Source organism: Cervus elaphus, chromosome 11, assembly GCF_910594005.1.
Source record: "Cervus elaphus chromosome 11, mCerEla1.1, whole genome shotgun sequence".
In the NCBI taxonomy this organism is placed as follows: Eukaryota; Metazoa; Chordata; class Mammalia; order Artiodactyla; family Cervidae; genus Cervus; species Cervus elaphus.
This window is the reverse complement of record NC_057825.1, coordinates 6,652,370-6,672,544: the sequence shown is the minus strand read 5'-3', so window position 1 is coordinate 6,672,544 and position 20,175 is coordinate 6,652,370. Positions and strand designations below refer to the sequence as shown.

General features: G+C 43.4%; 1 protein-coding gene across 22 annotated transcripts in view; it reads right to left on the bottom strand.

The window, feature by feature from the left end:
• Positions 1 to 20,175, bottom strand: part of FNBP1 (formin binding protein 1) — a 133,406-nt gene that overhangs the window by 50,755 nt on the left and 62,476 nt on the right. For all 22 annotated transcript variants that reach the window (XM_043916591.1, XM_043916589.1, XM_043916590.1 and 19 more), the window contains 2 exons: positions 6,969 to 7,031; positions 6,429 to 6,533 (listed from right to left, as the gene is read on the bottom strand). In XM_043916591.1, coding sequence (XP_043772526.1) covers positions 6,429 to 6,533; positions 6,969 to 7,031 — 168 coding nt within the window. The remainder of the gene's footprint in view (positions 1 to 6,428; positions 6,534 to 6,968; positions 7,032 to 20,175) is intronic.

Sequence of the window (20,175 nt, the reverse complement as noted above, 5' to 3'; positions counted from 1 at the left end):
CTGAAATAAAAGGACTGAGACTACCAACCCCCGATGTGGGTGAGGAGCAGCTGCTGAAGGGGTGTCCACCGGCAAAGCCACCTTGTCAAGGTCTGACAGCACCCGTGACTCAGGGTTCCACCTCAGGCACGCTTACACTGAGCAGGAGGGGAGGCCGTGTCTGCCAACTGAGATGCACAGAAATGTTCATGCGAGCTTTGTTCTTAATTTGGCCTCAATATGGAAACAATCCAGACATCTACCAACCCGAGAATGGATAAACTGTACATCTGCATGATGGACACCACACAACAACACACACCTCCCCCTGTGAGAATATGAATCTCACAGACACCACATTGAGTTAGAGAAGCTAGGCAGGAGAATACGGATGGTGTAACTTGTATGAAATATAGAAACAGGCTAAACAAAGATATGTCACATGTCAGGATAATAGTTTATTATTATAATAACTTTGGGTGGGGGTAGGGTCCCAGGGAGACTGCTGGGGTCCTAGGAACATCCCTTATCTGGGGTCCCAGCACACAATTTCATTTATATGCAAAAACTCATTGAGCTGTCCACATAAGACGTGGCCACACTATGGTATGTACATCTCACCTCAATAGATACCCATTTGAAAAGGTCTAGGGACCTCCCTGGTGGAACACAGGGGACCTGGGTTGGCTTCCTCATGCCAGGGAGCAGCTGGGTGTGCACACCTCACCTACTGAGCCCACACACTGGGGAGCCCACCGCCACAGCTAGAGTCCATGCACCTCAACGAAGGACACTGCGTGCGCCAACTACAACCCGATACAGCCAAATAAACAAATAAAACATCTTTCAGGAAGAGTCTAAAAGGACACACATCATGTGGCAAAAGTGACCACTCCTGAGAAGGGTCTGGGAAGGGGAGGGCTGGACAGCAGAGAATACTTCACCTTATCCTCAGTGCTTCAATTACTTTTTTTTACATGAGACTCCTATAGCTGAGTAAGACATAATAAGGTTTGATTGTTCCGTGTTCCCTTGCAGTCCTTCGACCTCTCAATATTACAAGACAGAGAGTAAGGATTATCTTTTCCATCTCATTAGAAGGAAGGGAAAAATTCTGGTTTCCCTTGAACATGTAGGTCACAAGCCACAAGATGACCTATTCCACTCTGTACTGGTTCTCTGACAAACTCAGCTCCGCTCATTTCAAATCACTACAGCTCATTTCAAGTTTTCAAATTCAAAACTTTCTGATAGCAGCCTCTTGGCAAGGGAAAAGAGATTGCCTAAGCTCCTTGAGTTTTTACCACCAATAAAAACCATTCCATTGAACTGACTTTCTTTCCGCATCATTCTTCTAAGGAACATGGCATGCTCACAGCATCCAAATATGTTCACTAGCCCAGAGACAAGAATTCCAGTGGGTTTTTTTTTTTAATGTCTATTTCTACATATAAATTTATACTTAGTTAAACTGGGCACCTCAAGGCTAACACACGACCTCTTGTAAGCAAAGGATGAAACACCTGGCCACACATACTCATGGTGAACCCAAAGCCAAAGTGTGGGCTGGGCTAGATCTGGGCAGTGTGAACACAGCGCCAGTCTCTCTGGGGAACATTAACCTCCCCAAAGGAAAAGAAAATCAGGCTCCCACCCAGATCCTACGCAGCTTAGAAGATGCATCATGCACATACAGTTCCCATGGACGGTGTCATCAAACACAAGCGCAATTTAGGAAAGTCCGTCCTACTCGAGGTGGGAGCAGCGACAGTGTCTTTGTAAACGCAGGCTTATCATCCCAAGGGCTGCGGAGCTGACTGCCGGAAAAAGGGAGGGGAGTCACCGCGAAGACAACTGGGTAATTGAATCATTTGCAGAAACTGGAAGAAAAGACATTTATATTCGAGCCGAAGACTCTCAGAAGTCAAGGTGGGAAATTACATTAAGTGTCCCTAAGAACTGAAACACTGCATCCTTTCCGCTTGATCCTGACAAGAAGCTTCACTGGTGACAGATAATGCCAAAACAAATACAACAACCAAATCATGGCTTTGCTTTGGGGAAATTACAGTGGTTCAAGTCACACTCCTAAGGAGAATAACTTAAGAATTCCGATGTTTATTTATTTTTAAAGTGTGAAGTGCCCTAGTTTGCATTAGAAGAAGCACAGTTGTTGTTATTATTGTTTTTTTAAGTATTTATTTATTTTATTCATTTGGCTGTTCCAGGTCTTAGTTGTGGCACACGGGATCTAGTTCCCTGACCAGGAATTGAACCCAGGCTCTTTGCAGCGGGAGCACTGTCTCAGCCACTGGACTGCCAGGCAAGTCCCAGAATTCCAACATGAGACAGTGCATGTCCTTAGGGAGGAGGTATATAGGACTTCCAGGAAAATAACAAAATGACAGTCAGTATAAGAAATAACAGTGCATCCTTGGAAATACTAAAATAGTTGAGAAGAGCAATTCAGTTTGGTAGTACCTTTGAAAAGTTCCAAAGCTGCAACCGGACCTAGAAATTGTGCTCTTGATACATCAACTCTCTTGGACCCGACCCAAGGGAGGAAAACTAGAGTCACCTTGGAAAAATTTTCAATCACAAAGGACCAGAACTCACCCAGCAGGTGTGGAATCCCGAACCCCAAGTGGGAAATTCAGACTGATGTGGTCCTGGCCTCGCTGTGATCCAGGAAAAGACAGCTTCCCGGAGAACCCACTTTAAATGTGGACCAGAGTGGAAATTCCAAGGAACACACATTTATAATCACACACACTGTCTTCTCAATCTCACAGGTTTTTCTGCTTGTGACTTCTACCTTCTTATGTGACCCTAACCCTAACCCTAATTATAAGGCAAATATAAGGCAGTGATGTTGGTATAGGAGGCTTGCCAGTCTATATGCAATTTTTCATACTCAATTAATAGTTGGAAGCAATCATGGGTAAGCCTTTACAATGTCATGAGATCTTAACTAACACAAAGGTGAAGTACACCTGAAACTAATATAATATTGTAAGTCAATTATACTTCAATTTTTTAAAAAAAGGAAGAAAAAGGCTAAAGATTGCAAATAGTGATGGACTCAGTGGCTTCAAGTGGCTATAATGTGCATTCCGTGAGCTCTCTAGAAAAGCTGGGACTATGAATGCAAAATCTGGAATGATATTTCCACCTGTGTAAAAACAACAGGTAAGTGCAGGAAACTACATGTGGGATCAGATTTTTCATTTTGCTGAAAGTGAATGCTTTCAAGGACAATAAAGAAATTAGGTCAGTAGTTAGAAACTCTCCCACTATAAAGTATTACAAAACATTTAAGAAACCTAATTTCCTCTCACACATATTATTTAGAAAATAAAAAGGAATACTCCAAAACTAATAAAGCAAACTAGAACAGCCAAGAAAGAAAAATCATAGGTTTCTATTTCAATGAACCAGAAAAACATCTACTTCTGCTTTATTGACTATGCCAAAGCCTCTGACTGTGTGTATCACAACAAACTGTGGAAAATTCTTCAAGAGATGGGAATACCAGACCACCTGACCTGACTCCTGAGAAATCTGTATGCAGGTCAAGAACAGTTAGAACTGGACATGGAACAACAGACTGGTTCCAAATCAGGAAAGGAGTACGTCAAGGCTGTATATTGTCACCCTGCTTATTTAACTTATATGCAGAGTACATCATGAGAAATCCTGGACTGGATGAAGCACAAGCTGGAATCAAGATTGCCGGGAGAAATATCAATAACCTCAGATATTCAGATGACACCACCCTTATGGCAGAAAGTGAAGATGAACCAAAGAGCCTCTTGATGAAAGTGAAAGAGGAGAGTGAAAAAGTGGGCTTAAAACTCAATATTCAGAAAGCTAAGATTATGGAATCTGGCCCCATCCCTTCATGGCAAATAGATGTGGAAACAATGGAAACAGTGACAGACTTTATTTTCTTGGGCTCCAAAATCAGTGTAGATGGTGACTGCAGCCATGAAATTAAAAGACACTTGCTCCTTGGAAGAAAAGTTATGACCAACCTAGACAGCATATTAAAAAGCAGAGACATTACTTTGCCAACAAAGGTCCATCTAGTCAAAGCTGTGGTTTTTCCCATAGTCGTGTATGGATGTGAGAGTTGGACTATAAAGAAAGCTGAGTGCTTAAGAATTGATGCTTTTGAACTGTGGTGTTGGAGAAGACTCTTGAGAGTCCCTTGGACAGCAAGGAGATCCAATCAGTCCATCCTAAAGGAAATCAGTCCTAAATATTCATTGGAAGGACTGATGCTGAAGCTGAAACTGCAGTACTTTGGCCACCTGATGTGAAGAAAAGACTCATTGGAAAAGACCCTGATGCTGGGAAAGATTGAAGGTGGGAGGAAAAGGGGACAACAGAGGATGAGATGGTTGGATGGCATCACCAACTCAGTGGACATGAGTCTGAGTAAGCTCCGGGAGTTAGTGATGGACAGGGAAACCTGGCATGCTGCAGTCCATGGGGTCACAAAGAGTCAGACGTGACTGAGCAACTGAACTGAACTGATTTCAATGAACATTGATCCAAGATCTCAAGTAAAATGTTAATAATGTAAATTCAGCTCTGTATTTAAAAAAACTACATCAAAATCTAGTTACACTAGTCCCAGGAATGCTAATTTGGTTCAATATAAGAAAATTTAATAATGTAATCTGTCCATTAATGGATTAAAGGAAACAGAAAAGATATTTGATGATATTCAATATCAAGTTGAGTTTTAAAAAAAAAAAACCTCTTGGCAAAATAGGAAAAGAAGGGAAATCCCTCACCCTGATAAAGGCTTATTATAATCATGTTTAATGGGGAAACATTTGAAGCACTCTCTTTATCTAGAATGAGATAAGGAAATCCACAATAACTGCTTCTGCCAGCATAAAAGAGGTCATAACCAGCAGAGCAAGATAAGAAAAATAAATAAAAGGCATAAAGACTGAAAAAGAAGAAATAAGACTGTCATTATTTGCCGATGTTACGACTGTCTCTATGGAAAACCCCAAAACAGAAATAAAAAGAGAGTTTATTAGCAAGGCATCTGGCTCTAAAATGAATATGCAAAAGTTTTATGTTCATTTAACCTCAAATTTTTTTAAAAATAAACTTTGGGTCCATCTATTTTAATTGAATAACATATTAAATACTTTGGGGAATTAACATTTTATGAGAACTTATGGTAAGTTTATGGTAATTTATGGTACCTTTTGGGGCTTCTCAGGTGGCTCAGTGTTAAAGAATCTGCCTGCTAATGTAGGAGACTCAGGTTCAAACCCTCGATAGGAAAGATCCCCTGGAGGAGGAAATGGCAACCCACTCCAGTATTCCAGCCTAGAGAATTCCGTGAACAGATGAGCCCAGTGGGTGGCAGTCCATGGGGTTGCAAAGAGTCAGACACGACTGAGTGACTGTTACGTTACTATGAGCATGGTAATGAATGTATCTTTTGGTAAAGTAAATATCCCCACTCAAGATCAAATATAGATATTAAGAATGTGTTTTCTAATATACTAGGTAATTTTAGAGGAAGGCATACTAATCTACGCCTAGACTTTAAGCAAGGAATTTGGCAGAATTGGGCAAATAACTAAATACCTAATTTACACTGTTTTCCAAGCAAATTCATCTCCAAATAATCTGGCAAAAAGTGAAAGAAATCTACGAAAATGCAGTGCTTTTTCCCCATGTAAAAGCATGAAGCTACGAATGCCAAAACAGCCCTGGGCAGTCAGGAATGAATACGGTTCTTTAACAGCCTAATTTTGTTTACACTCATATTGATGACTTTTATAAAAAGAAAATTTAGCTTCTAGGGAAAAAACACACAGGGGACCACAAGAAGACACAGCACAAGCTTTATAATAATATTCCTAATTGCCAACAACACAAGCCCATTTTGGGAAAAGCTTTGGAGAGGACCTCCCAATGCAAGCCTTGGGTTACAACCTGTCAGCAACCTGAATGAGACCATCAGAATCCGGCCACTAGTGTGAGTCTCTTTATCTTTTTATCAGAAACAGTGCCAGCAGCCAAGCTCTTTCAGATGGCGCTGGGCGGCCTGCTCCAGCTTTTGAGAGGTCGATTTTTTTCTTTGAAAAGCCATTAAGAGAGAACCACAGTCTGCGGAAACCACCCCCTAAGATAGGTTCATGGTTTGTCTCCACGTTAATCGTCCTGGTGACTAAAGAAATCAACACACTGCTCAAATCATAACACTGAGGATTCCCCCGAATTTTAGATTCCTCCCCCAGCCTCCTACTAATACCCCACACCCCAAGTTGACACGAAACGAAAATAATTCCAAGTTGAGTGGCCTTTTGTGGCTGCATCAGAAAGAAGAACTTGGGGACCAGCAGTCTGGGAGGATATGTGACAAGCGTTAAAAGGGGAAATGAAAAAAAAAAAGACTCTCGCTTTCACCTTACCTTTTCAACATCTGCTTTCGTAACATTTATGTCAGCATCCATTTTCTCAAAGTACTGCTGGGCTCGGTCGGCCTCTTTGCAATCCCGCTCAAAACGTCTTTTACTCTAAGAGCAGAGGAAGATGGTGACAGGGAAAGTGATTGTTAATGAAACCATGAGATTACTATATGAAGATGTAATTGTATCATAATTTTATCGGCATTCCCTGATTCCCCCTCCCCAAAAGCATTGTTTTCTGAACTGATTTGTTCCATGTCATCACTTCAGGAAGTTATTTTAAAATCCGCCTTTATTTCCATCCAAACTGTCTAATCTTTGTCCTTCCCTATGATTTTTAGAAAAAAGGTTCCACTTGGGCTCTTTGGGGCTCAACATTTTACTTTCAGTAATAATCTCTAGAAATCAATTAAATTCAAATTGTAAAAATCTCTAAAGATGTTAGGGTCTCTGTTTTGTACTTAGTGTTGATTCAAACTTAAGTTAAATTCAGATCAGAAAAATCTGTAAAGACATTTCTTGAGCGGTTGGTTTTTCACTTACTGATTCTAGTTGCTTCCAGCACGTCTCTATGTGTTGCTGTGCCTTCCGTCCATCGTGAAAGTGCTGGGGGGGCGGGGGGGGGGGCGGAGCAGAGACACACCCATGATTAGTACTCTGTCTTTCTCATATTAAGACTTGAAAAAAAAAATTCACCCACTCCAAGGATATTTAAATATTGAATATCTGGCCCATGTGCTCGGAAGAAATGTAAGACTTAAAAAATAAATGAGAAATGAAAACAGTAATAAGTCAATAGTCGCAGAGTTGCATCTCAGACTTTAGCTATAATCATACTGAATGCTAAGAGTTATTTATGCTACTTGTGAAAATGACAGCAATGCTTTACAAAGATGGCAATCAGATCTTTATTTTTAATCGCTCTGAGATGTGATTCATATACCATACGATTCACCCATTGAAACTGTTCAATTCAGTGGGCTTTAGTCTAGTCACAAAATAGGCAACTCTCATCACAATCGATTTTAGAACATTTAAAAAAATTTTCTGGTCATACCTCTGCCACCCCACCCTCCCAAGGCACGTGCGATCATAGTTCTTCAATCGGAGATCGAATCCTCACCGCATGCATTAGAAGACAGAGTCCTAACCACTGGATTGCCGGGGAAGTCCCTTGAACATTTGTATCACCTCAGAAAAAATGCTGAACCTCTTGGCTGTCACCTCCCATCTTCCCCAGCCCTAGGCAAACACCATACCACTTCCGGTCTGTATAGACTTGCTTATTCGGGATATTTCATACGAATGGAATCGTACAATATGAAATCCTTTGTGACTGATGTCATACTTTCAACATTTCATAATTTTCACTTAGCCTAACGTTTCCAATGATCACACATATCAGTACTTTATTCCTTTTATTGCCACATGGTAATTTTTTGGATGACCCGTTCCCAGTTTGCGGCTATTATGAATAATGCTGCTGCAAATACTTGTCTAAGTTTTGGGTGGATAGATGGTTTCGTGACTTATATTTTCTTAGACTTAAATTCACCTCCCTGCCATCTGCAAAGGCCCTGTGGCAGGTATATGCTTGGTGTTGACCATCAGGGACATCAGAGAGTCAGACCAACATGAGTCTCAAGAATGTGAGGAGATGGGGTCAGAGAAGAAAGGTGCAGCCTGGGCAGAGTCTTGTAAGCTTTTTGTCTGCATGACCTGGGAAGGCATGACCGGGGATGTCATGCAAGAATGTTCCAGGTGGGAGTCCCTCTCTAACCCTGGAAATGATGGACACTTGGACCCTGGGGCAGCAGTGCAGGTGTTGACAGAGGCTCAGACTCTGGGTGTCCTTTGATTGGGAAAATTACCAATAAATCAGATCAGATGTGGCTTGTGAGACACGGAGTGGTCAGAGTGATTCCAAGGATGTTCTGACCTGCATGGACCACGTGCATGAAAGCACCTTCCCCCTGGTTTTGTTAGACTTGACGGGTTCTGGCAGATCAGAGGGCGGGGAATTTCCATCTGCACCGCCGCTAGGATGCAAAGAGCTGACGAGGTCTTTTGACCAAAGGCCACAGCTCCGGCCTGACAGTGCCCATAGCTCATCTCTGAAGTTCCTACAAGGCTCCCCTACCCTTTGAGACCCAGGGCCATGGCAGCTCCCCACTGTGATCAGCCCGGGGTGGGGTGGGGGTACTACTCCATCCCTTAGCTCTTCCTGAATCCTCTCCACAAGTGCTAAATGGTCCTTTTAATAAATGACCCTCCTCAGATGACTAGGCGTGAATGTGCTGTCCGTCTCCTGGCCGAGGAGGTAAGTTCAGCTGGGAGGGGTGTGTAGTGGAGGAGGGAAGCGAAAGGGTGGAGAGGTCTCCTCGGTACTCACAGCCTTTTCTTTCACCTCATCAGAACCTATGGCTTAGCCGAGATACACAAGGTAACTGACCCCGGGAGGCCGGCGAGGAGGAGACAAAAATCAGACTCTTTTTTTTTTTTCTTAAAGAACAGTGTTCCTTTATAAGGGAATGTTTTCTTGTCTCTCTTCGGAGGTCACGTTTCACCATTTTAAGTGCCTCTTGACAGCAAGGTTTACCCATCTGGCAATTTTTTTTTGGTCTGGAGGAGCCCCGTGGGGCTTCGTATTTTGAGTCTCATAATAGACAGAGGGATACGACAGAAAAGAGATGGATACGACCAAAAAGAGATGGAGTCGAAGGTAGGCATAAACAAGTAAGAAAGGATGGGCTTTAGGGAGGCGTAAGATGAGCCGAGAGCAGAATTGAGGCGCTTTGAGGGGAAGTACAGAATGTGAGCGGGTTTTCTGAAAGCCACAGACGTCCCTTTAAAGAAGGCGCGGGGGCGGGGGAGGACCTGGGGAGGCAGAGGAGTGAGGGGTCCGGGAGGGGGACGGAGGCTCAGCTGTGCCCCTCGGCCCCAAACTGTCCAGAGGACCAGCCCCATTTCCTATGCAGGTCTCTGGTGTCCTACAGTTTGCTGAAAAGCTATCCCCATTTCTCCCCAATCTGACTTTGAGATTCAAAGACAGACACAAACAGAAAACCTCGGCACCCAGTTCAGAGCTGGGCTCTAAGCTTCTGCTCCAACTCGACAGCAGCTCTGAAATGAACGTTTTCACGAAACGAAAGCTCCCTCACAGCCAGCGCCATCCTGACCGAGAGGAAACGCACACAGAGGATGTCAGGAAAGGTGGATCGGGCTTCACCAGCAAAGGGATCAGCTCTGAAGACCACAGTCTTCCAAAAAAGGCCGTGTTTTGGAAGCACGAGGGGATAATTCGATCGAAAACCTACTAGATAGTAGATTCTCTTGCCGATTCTTCATTTCCAGGTTGAATAATAAATACACATTTATTTACAAGCACAGTGTGGACCTCAACTTTATTGATGAGCTTTTTCCCGGGAAGGCTCCTGTTATAACACTCCCCGCCCACCCCCCCCAGCCACACCAAAACAAGAAGCACACTTGTGATTGCATTTCCTGTGGCTTAAGAGAGAGAAAAAAAATTAGTGTCACTGATTTTCTTTCTAGCCTTTCTTGCCTAGTATGTGTTCTCCAAAATGGATTTGCCTACAAGACACAAAAACTGTGCTGGCTGATCCCTTAGGAAGCCAATGGACGGAACAAAAGCCCTTCTGATGGTTGGGAGCATCCCACGACCTAAATAGCAGCGGCCCTTTGTAGCCAGCTAGATCTTCCCTCCTTTAATGGCTTTATTTCAACAGTTGCAAAGTTAAACAAACCAACCAGCTTGCCAGATGTGTTTCTTGTTTATTAACAAACAATGGTCAAACATTTCTTCGCGGGGCAGTGACCAAGTGTGGGTCTAAAAAGTGTGCCTCCAAGCTCTAAATAAAGACGAATTGTTCTCGAGAAAAAAGATAATAGGCACTTCTTTTGGAGCCACGGAGTGAAGTCATCACAGCTCTTTGCTCCTATCAGAGGAGAGACAGGAAATGCCATCTCTAGAGACCCAGGAAAAAAAAAGCTCTTTGCTTTCTCCAGTAATAAGATGCTTTAGTTTCTCTGCAAACATAATAATAGACCTTTTTAAATGCCTGATGGTATCTGGGTGGCAGCTGAACTTACTTTCAACTTTTTGGTTGAACCTTAAAAATATACAGGTAAAATCTATACAAATCAAATGAGCCTTCAAAAATTTTTCAGAAATTTCCCAGAGACCAGGAGTAGCTGAGATTAAAAAAAAAAAAAAAAATCACAGGAAACCTAAAATAGGCAAGCATTAACTCAAAGCAAAATGACAAAGACAAAGCTTCGAAGCAGATTTAACTGTGCTGCAAGAAATCATCCTTAGGCTGAAGAGATAAACGCTGAGAATATTTGTTACTCACACACTGCAATTAGGTACAACAGCTACTCATTTTACTATATGTATAAAATAGATCATCAATTTTTAAAACTACACTAAAAAAGCAAAATACAGCATTAAGGTGAAAAGAGCCACTTCTTTAAAAAAAAAAAAAAAAGTGGAAAAAAAAATTAACAGAATAAACACTCAACTAAGGACAGCCAGCCAGCCAGCCATCTGGAATTTTAAATAAAACTCAGATTCTACAGATGAAAACAAAGGAACACAAAAAAACTTTAAAAAGGGAAGAAGAAAGGAGTTTCCAGAAAATATATCTGTGACAAATACTAGAATTTCCAAAAAAAAACCTACAGTGTGATGGGCTTGAATACCAGTGGGCTTCTAGTGCTAGCCTGACTCGAGGTTAATTAACCTAACGATAAATCTGTGTGTGTGGATATGCGTGTGGACTGTGTAGCGAATCTGTGAAGCACCTTCAGAAAGCTTCAGGGCAGTTGCCACTTCAAGTGAAGCCCAAAACTATAACCCTAGAAACACTCGTGATGGGAATTGCCTTGTGCTTTTCTTCAGTAAGACCTATTTCCTCTAAATTCATTTATAACAAAAATACTTTCTCAGTGGACTTGCTTAAAGTTCCTAAAATGCCTGCCTCCCTGTGTCACGTGCAGTTACTTAACTTCCCCATAACCCTGACGGTCTGGGCACGGGGTAGCCCCCTACTCCCACCCCAGTCCAAGTCTAGCAGCTCTGGCCAAGTTTCCATCACCCCCTCTCCTGCTGCCCCACATCCCGCACCCTCTTATTCTCCTGCTGGCTTTCACTCCCCAGAACTCTCCACAAACACACTTTTTTTTTTTGGTCTGCACACGAGGCTCGTGGGATCTTAGTTCCCCGACCAGGGATTGAACTTGGGCCCTTGGAAGTGAACACACAGAGTCTATCCACTGGACCTGCAGAGAATTCCCCGAGTCCACACTTTTTACCTAGACTCCAGTTGTCTTTTTAAAACTTGTTCTTCAAAACAATCCCTTTTTTCACATTCCTTAAGATTCTAATTCCTCTGAATACTGATTCACTCAGGATGAAAGGATCTACAAAGGATCGATAGTAAGCAGCCAATGGCTCAGATTCTTCACGTGATCTCTTCCAAGGGTATGAAACTGTTCTTCCAAACCAAACCAAGGGAAATCACCCTTAATAAGGGTTTTAGATAGAGTGCTAGGTTGACAGGTGAAACTTCAGGGACAGTCATCCTTCCCTGAGCTGAAAGGTTTTAAAGTCTAACTCGAATCATTCATTTAAGTGTGTTCATTGCATACCCACACGGGCAGGGTGCAACATTGCTTGTGAATAAAACAAAGCTTCTTTCCTTGTGGACCAGCAGACACAGCAGTAGAAGAGGGTAAGGAACTAGGGAGGGACGGGTGCGGGTGCAGGCAGCGTTTGGACGGGGCGGTCTGGGAGGATACTGAAGCAGAGTCTTGAATAAAGTGCAGGAGTGAACTTGCCAAGTTCTCAGAAACACCCTTCCAAGCAAGCAGTGGGAACAGCTAACAAGGGTGCTTTGAACTGGGAAAGGGCTTGGCCTGTCCAGGGAACCGAGAGATGCCAGTGCAATTAGACTGAGAGGGAGGGTAAGGCAGGGGAAGCAGGCAAGGGCCAGACCGGGGACGGCTTCCCAAGCCCCATGAGCACCGCGGAAAGCTACTGGAAACATGTACGAAGGGAAGTGACATGGTCTGATCTGCCTTATCGCAAGGCTGCGCTGCCTGCTGTGTGGAGAACGTGCTGAACGGGAGCAGGAGGGGCAGCGGGACCAGGGAGGAGGCTGCTGCCCCTGCCCCAGGGGCCGCTGGTGGTGGAGACGGAGATGGGGCGCTGGACCACTGACCAGGGGGCAGGCCTGGAAGCAGAGACGAGCTAAAACTAAAAGGCGTAGGACAGTCCACCAGATGAGAGATGACGAGAGACTGCTTGTGGAGGAAGTGGTGAGAAGCGTCTGCATTCAGAACACTTACTGCAGGTAAAGCTGACAGGACCTGACATCAGCTAGAAGACGGGGCGTAAGGGAAAAATAAGCCTTGGGTGCCCCACGTTTTTGGCCAGAACAACTGGGTTAAAAAGGATTGCCATTCACAGACGGCGGGAATTGTAGATAGGAATGCTGTGCTTAGTCACTTAGTCATGTCTGACTCTGTGACCCCGTAGACTGGAGCCTGCCAGGCTCCTCTGTCCGTGGGATTCTCCAGGCAAGAATCCTGGCGTGGGTTGCTATTTCCTTCTCCAGGGGATCTTCCCAACCCAGGGATCAAACCCAGGTCTCCTGCATTGCAGACAGATTCTTTATTGTCTGAGCCACCAGGGAAGTCCAATAGGATAGGACTGGGGCAGAATGAAGGATAAACTCTGGGAACCCAGAGTTTGTTTTTGGACAGGTTGAGTGGGCCACCTCACCACAGAATTCTGGGACATCCTTTATACTCTTCCTGGGCTCCAGGGCCTCCACTGACAACGATGCTGCATCGGTGAGTCAGGGGAGAACAACTTTCATCAAGGAATTCTCACAAATTTTAGAAGAAAAAGGTCTCATTCCTACTTACAAGGGGGAAATACAAAGTCGCATTTCAAATTCAGGAAGTCAAGGACAAAACTGAATGATCCTGATAACTAAGTATGTCATGCCATAAATGAGAAAATAGAATTTCTTTGCTTCACCAGACCAGTGGTTTTGCAGGTGACAGAACCACAGTGCGGACAGGGTCTTAATAGAACGCTGGTATCACATGTTCTTTGAAAACAAAGAGGACATAACAAAACAAAATAGACTTTCTAGACATACATTAAACCCGGGACTATTAGTGGGTGTTGTATAAACATGACTCACAAAAGACCAACTAGTTTTGTAGGTTTCCTGCTTTTTGCGGGGTTTCCCAGGTGGCTCAGTGGTAAATGAGCAATGCAGGAGATGCAGGTTCCATCCTTGAGTAAGGAAGTTCCCCTGGAGGAGGAAATGGCAACCCCCTCTTGCCTGGGAAATCCCACGGACAGAGGAGCCTAGTGGGCTACAGTCCATGGGGTTGCAAAGAGTCAGAGTCGGATACGACTGAGCGACTCAGCACAGAAACACCAGTAAGGAAGACCTAACTGCTCTTTAGACCCACTGCTCTTTTTCCTGATCATGAAGTCTAATATCTGCCTTGCTTTTCTGCATTTTCTTCCTACAGGTTCTGGCTTTATAACTGAGTATCCACAGCTGAATCTCAACAGGACTGAATAAATCAAAAACAGATTTGCAATTAGCTTGATCACACAGATAAGCTCCTTTTACTTTCTGCTTTCCTTCATGCTAAGTTTTATCTGTTCAGTGTCATCTCTTATAAAAACACGTTCTAGGGAGTTCCCTGGCGGTCCAGTGGTTAGGATTCGGTGCTTTCACTGCCGTGGCTGGGGTTCAGTCCCTGGTCAGGGAACTGAAATCCCCCAAGCTGTACGGCAGGGTGCAGCCAAAACAAACAAACAAAAAAAAACCATGCCCTAGACATAGTCGAGTCAGTCTGGGCTGCAGAATTGCCTTATAGGCAATTAAGTTTGTTTTGTAAGTTTCATAAACAGAACTTATCCAACACCTAACTTTAAGAAGAATGCATGACTTCTAGTTATCAATTTTTCAACATCTCTGAAACCTTGGGGAAATTTTTCTTACGGTCATTTCTCAGTAATGTGGGGTCTTGCAAGCATTATCTGAGATTAAGAAAAATTTTAGTGAGTCACCGAAGGCATTGTATAATTATTTCCTCTAGAACTCTTCAGATAACCATTGCCAAAAAGTGATTCTGCTCCTGGCCAACATTTTGAAATGAAGCATTCTTTCCACCTGCCAGGAGAAATGTAGTTAGAGGTTCCAGTAAATGTTGGCTGGAACCTCCTGATTCCCCTCCTGGAGCTATAAATCTCCATAAATCCCTCATATGTGGTTAGTGGTGACCACTGCAGATAACCCTACACAGACTCAGAGGCTGGAGCTGAACTCTGTTCTCTAAAATTATTTAATTACTATAGCCACTAAAATTCTAATTATGAAAACTACATATTTTCAAGACTTCCCAGGTGACACTAGCGGTGAAGAATCCGCCTGCCAATGCAGGAGATGCAAGAGACCCGGGTTCAATCCCTGGGCTGGAAAGATCCCTGGAGAAGAAAATGGCAACCCACTCTAGTATTCTTGCCTGGGAAGTCCCATGGACAGAAGAGCCTGGTGGGTTACGGTCTATGCGGTCACGAAGAGTGACCTCATGGACTGAAAGAGTTGGACAAAACTGAGTGACTGAGCATATACACAGAAGGAAACAGAAAAATGAGGATTTTGATTGACAAGGATTTTGAGTTTTTATCCTTTAATTCAGAGTTTTTGTAAAATTTTAGCAACTAATAAACAAATCACAGTCACTCTACCCAAAAAGAAAGAATAAATAAAAGAAATTGAAGTTTTCATTGCATGTGGTCAGCTTACAGAGATAATGAATATTGCTCTCCTTGTAAATTTGTAAAAATCTAGAAAAACCAGCCCAAGCTTCCTGATAGCCCAGAGATAAAGAATCTGCCTGCGGCGTAGGAGATTCAGGTTTGATCCCTGGGTCAGGAAGATCCCCTGGAGGGGGAAATGGCCACTTACTCCACTATCCTTGCCTGGAAAATCTCATGGACAGAGGAACCTGGTGGGTACAGTCTGTGGGGCTGCAAAGAGTCGGACATGACTGAGCACTCACTCACTCACTCATGAAAAGCAAGCCAGTATAAAATTTCCAGATTTTACACATTAAAATTCATCATGCTGCCTTAGAAAGAACTGTTGATTTCCCAGTTATTTCTACCCATGATCACTGAACACCAGTAAATCCCAGACACTGGCACAAAATCAGATGTGTTAATTTATCTTTGAGAATAAAAGATTGAATGCGAAGCAAAGGAAACAGTCACTGTATATTTTGACTTATACTCAACCCAAGGGCAGGCTACTGATTCCATCACCTCTAAAGAGAAGGTGAGCATCTTGCCAAAAATACAATTGCCTTAAGTGGAGCCCATTAGGTGAAGAAATAAAGAGCCCCTCCTCCGCTCAGGCTTCCAGAAGTGTTGGTGCTCCCTAATGAGGACTGCGGCTGGAACACCAGGCAGGAAAGAACCTAAGGGCTATGCTGTTGCAAATGGCAAGCCAAAGCTCTCTTTTAAAGAATTTACTTTCACAAAATCAACACATCTTCGTCAAAAGAAGCAAACACACTTTCATGTGTCAGGACAGACACTGGTTATTCATAATACTAGGTGAGTGAGCTCCCTACAGAACAGAGCGTGTGTGGAAACTGCTGCATAAAAATCGTATTTCCTCAAGTCTGCAAATAACAAATGGAAGAGAGAGTAGGGAGAAAAGGGAACCCTCCCACACTGCTGCTGGGAATGTAAATTATGAACAGTATGGAGGTTCCTCAAAAACCTAAAAATACAGTTGTCATATGATCCCGGGGCTTCCCTGGTGGCTCAGATGGTAAAGAATCTGCTTGCAACGTGGGAGACCTGGGTTCAACTTCTGGGTTGGGAAGATCCCCTGGAAGAGGGCATGGCAACCCACTCCAGTATTCTAGCCTGGAGAATCTCCATGAACAGAGGAGCCTGGTGGGCTAGAGTCCATGGGGTCACAAAGAGTTGGACACAACTGAATGACTAAGCATACCACAGCACATAAGATCCTGCAAGTCCACTTCTGGGCATATATCCAGAAAAAACTAGAACTCAAAAAGATACCTGTACCCCAATGTTCATAGCCGCACTATTCATAAGAGCTAAGATATGGAAACCTAAATGTCCATCAACACAGCAATAGATAAGGAAGACATGGTACATATACAAAATGGAATACTACTCAGCCATGAAAAAGAACAAAATAATGCCATTTGCAGCAATATGGAGGGGCCCAGAGACACCATATGGTATCACTTCTATGTTGAATGTAAAATATGGCACAAATGAATTTATCCTCAAAACAGAAACAGACTCATAGACATGGAAATAAGACGTGTGGCTGCCGACAGGGAGCAGGTGAGGGAGAGGGATGACTGGGATTTGGGGTTGGTAGATGCAAACTATTACATTTAGAATAGATAAACAACAAGGTCCTACTGTACAGCCTGGGGAACCGCATCCAATCTCCAGGGGTAAACTATAATGGAAAAGAATATTTTAAAAGAATGTCTCTACGTGCATAACTGAGTCACCTTGTACAACAGAGATTGGCGCAACATTGTATACCAACCATGCTTTGATTAAAAACTGAAATAAAATTTTAAAAATCATCTTTTCTCCTAAAAATATGAACAGTGAGCATCATTCCATCTTACAGTTGGAGATTTTTTTTAATTAGTTTTTTGAAACTTTCAAGTTGTACACTTTTTTAATTAAAAAAAAATATTTTTGGCCACGTAGCATGTGGAATCCTAGTTTCTGCTCTACAGCATAGTGAATTGGTTATATCTCTAAGACTTCAAGATTTTGCTTAAGATCAGACAACTCACTTGTGAGCACAATATGGCCCCAGAGGCAAGGAGAATGTCCGCATCGCCCTGTCATCTCTCACACTAGCAGCGTGCGTGCTGTTGCCTCAGCCACGTCCAACTCTCTGCGACGCTATGGACTGCCACCTGCCAGGCTTCTCTGTCCGTGGGATTTTCCAGGCAAGAAGACTGGAGTGAGTTGCTGTGCCCTCCTCCAGGGGATCTTCCCAACTCAGGGACCGAACCCGTGTCTCTTACATCTGACCTGCATCGGCAGGTGGGTTCTTCTACTCCCTTTCCAATCCATCCAAAGAAGGAAGGGAGCCTCATCTTTTGCGTACTGAGCCATTTCTCACCTTGTTAGAGATTCATGCGTCCAAACATAGAAAAATCTAGATGAAAAATGATTTTCTACTGGCACTGGAACTGAACGTGGAAACACTCTATCGGTAGTAATGAGATCCAGCAGTAATCCTGTAAATTCTAAATTGTCCCTTTGGGCAGGGAGGAACTTGCCACTGTATTAAGTGGCTCAGAAGGTTTTAGGCTGACAGTTAAGAATGGTACTTCAGCAGGTCCGTATTTCCAGTCAGCCACGAGAAACAATAGCTTGACCTAAAAATTTAAAAGCAGCTTGTTTTCAGTGCCATCCGCCAAGTCAACGTTTTTAGAAAGGCCCTTTTAAATGCACTGGACAATACTGTTATGACACGGGTCACAAGGAGACCTGCAGATGCTTCTGTTTTCTGTTGTAAACCCTGGTCGAACCCTTTCTCTGGAGTAGGAAGGAGATTCTGTATTGAGAAGCAGAAGGACCTGATAGGAGGTACTGGATATGCAGTGCCTATGCATCAATACCAGTGAGGTACTAAGGCGGTTGGTGCCTGTGTTATTGTGACCCTCCTGGCAACTTTGGAAGGTGGTTAATTACAATCAGTCTCAGTTACAGATTCAGAACTGGTTGCTCAGAGAGTTTTATATCCTGACTAAGGTTTTCTAGCTACTGGGGCTGTCGGAGTCCTAAGCGGGTTTGTTGACTGCAGACCCTGGGTCCCTTCCTCGCCTCCCCAACCCCCAGGAGCTGAGGCTCTCCTCCCCTCTCCTCGCAGGAAGATCTGAAGTTCACTGTCAACCATTCACAGTCCCTCAGCGAAGCGGCAACTGGATTTGACCCCAGAAGAGCTGGATTTGGGCTCTACCTCTCTTGGGGTCCTTCTGCTGATAATTACCATCACCAGAAGTGGAAGTGATAGCAGTCCACTGTGGTTTTGAGAGTCATCCTGAAGAAAATTAGATCTCTTACTAAGAAAAGTCAGGGTAACCAAAAGTGAAAGGTCACAAGGAGAAAGACGGCTTAGGACGAGAGGACCCCAAGAAGCCCTTTCTACAGCTCTTTCTATGCCGCGGAGACCTTCATACCCGTCAATCGGGCATCCTTGGATGTAAGTTCAAGAAAATAAACTCAGTGGGAACAAGAGCATGTATGTGAACAACCAGTGCCCAGAGAGGTGGGCTGGCTGAGGACAAAATGTAAGACAATGAGCAAAACGTGTAACAGCCCGCCCCTCCTCATCAGTTATTATCACCTATCAAAATGAACACTTGAGGCCAAATGATTAAATATCCAATATTATAAAAATAATTTTTGATATTAGAGCATCAACATACTGCCATATCACGCAGACATTCAAAATAATGGTAACTATTACCATGTAATAAAGCAAAAAATGTATTCATAACACATTATATTAAAACACCGCAAATGTACATGTATTTATTGATATTCTTTCTAGAATTTTAAAAAGTTTCAGTTTCCTAAATTTTCATCTGAATAGAATTACGAAAGGCTTTAAGAGAGTATGTTGTTTACATCTCCTCCCAACAGAACGTCTGACTCAGAGAGATGTAATTCTCCCTAAAGTAAAAGGAATGCTAAGTATTGCAAAATATCATTTAATGTGTGTCTGTCCTACCTATCATTTACTCATTAAATTACTATAATTTTTGATTAAAGAAGGGAAAGAATTCAAAGTACAGATATGACAAACTGTAAAAAAGACATATGATTAAGAGTGAGTAAATTAAACAAAAGGATGCAGTCATAACACAACAAAGAAAATACAGGACCCCAGCTAGTAAAGTCTAACTGAGAACGAGGCTATGTCAGAGACGGCTGCTCTACTTCTCAATTCTTTCTTTCACTCCAAGAGTATTGATCGAGAGCCTGACACTCGTCACTCTTTCAGGGGCTGAGAAAAGAAATTCCTTGCCCTTGTGGAGCTTCCAGTGTGGGGTGAAAGAGAAACAAACAAGTAAACACTTAAAACGTTAGATGCTGCTGCTGCTGCTAAGTCGCTTCAGTCGTGTCTGACTCTGCGCAACCCCATAGATGGCAGCCCACCAGGCTCCCCCGTCCCTGAGATTCTCCAGGCAAGAACACTGGAGTGGGTTGCTATTTCCTTCTCCAATGCATCAAAGTGAAAAGTGAACGAGAAGTCACTCAGTCGTGTCCGACTCTTAGCAACCCCATGGACTGCAGCCCACCAGGCTCTTCCGTCCATGGGATTTTCTAGGCAAGAGTGGGAGTGGGGTGCCATTGCCTTCTCCTGTTAGATGCTGTTATGTACTAAAGAAGGCAAGAGGAGAAGGGGGTGGCAGAGGATGAGATGGTTAGATAGCATCACCAACTCAATGGACATGAATTTGAGCAAACTCTGGGAGATAGTGAAGGACAGGGAAGCCTGGTGTGCTGCAGTCCATGGGGTCGCAAAGAGACGGACCACAACTTAGTGACTGGACAACAACAACAACATAATGCTATTTACATAAAAATGCAAACATGAGCATCTAT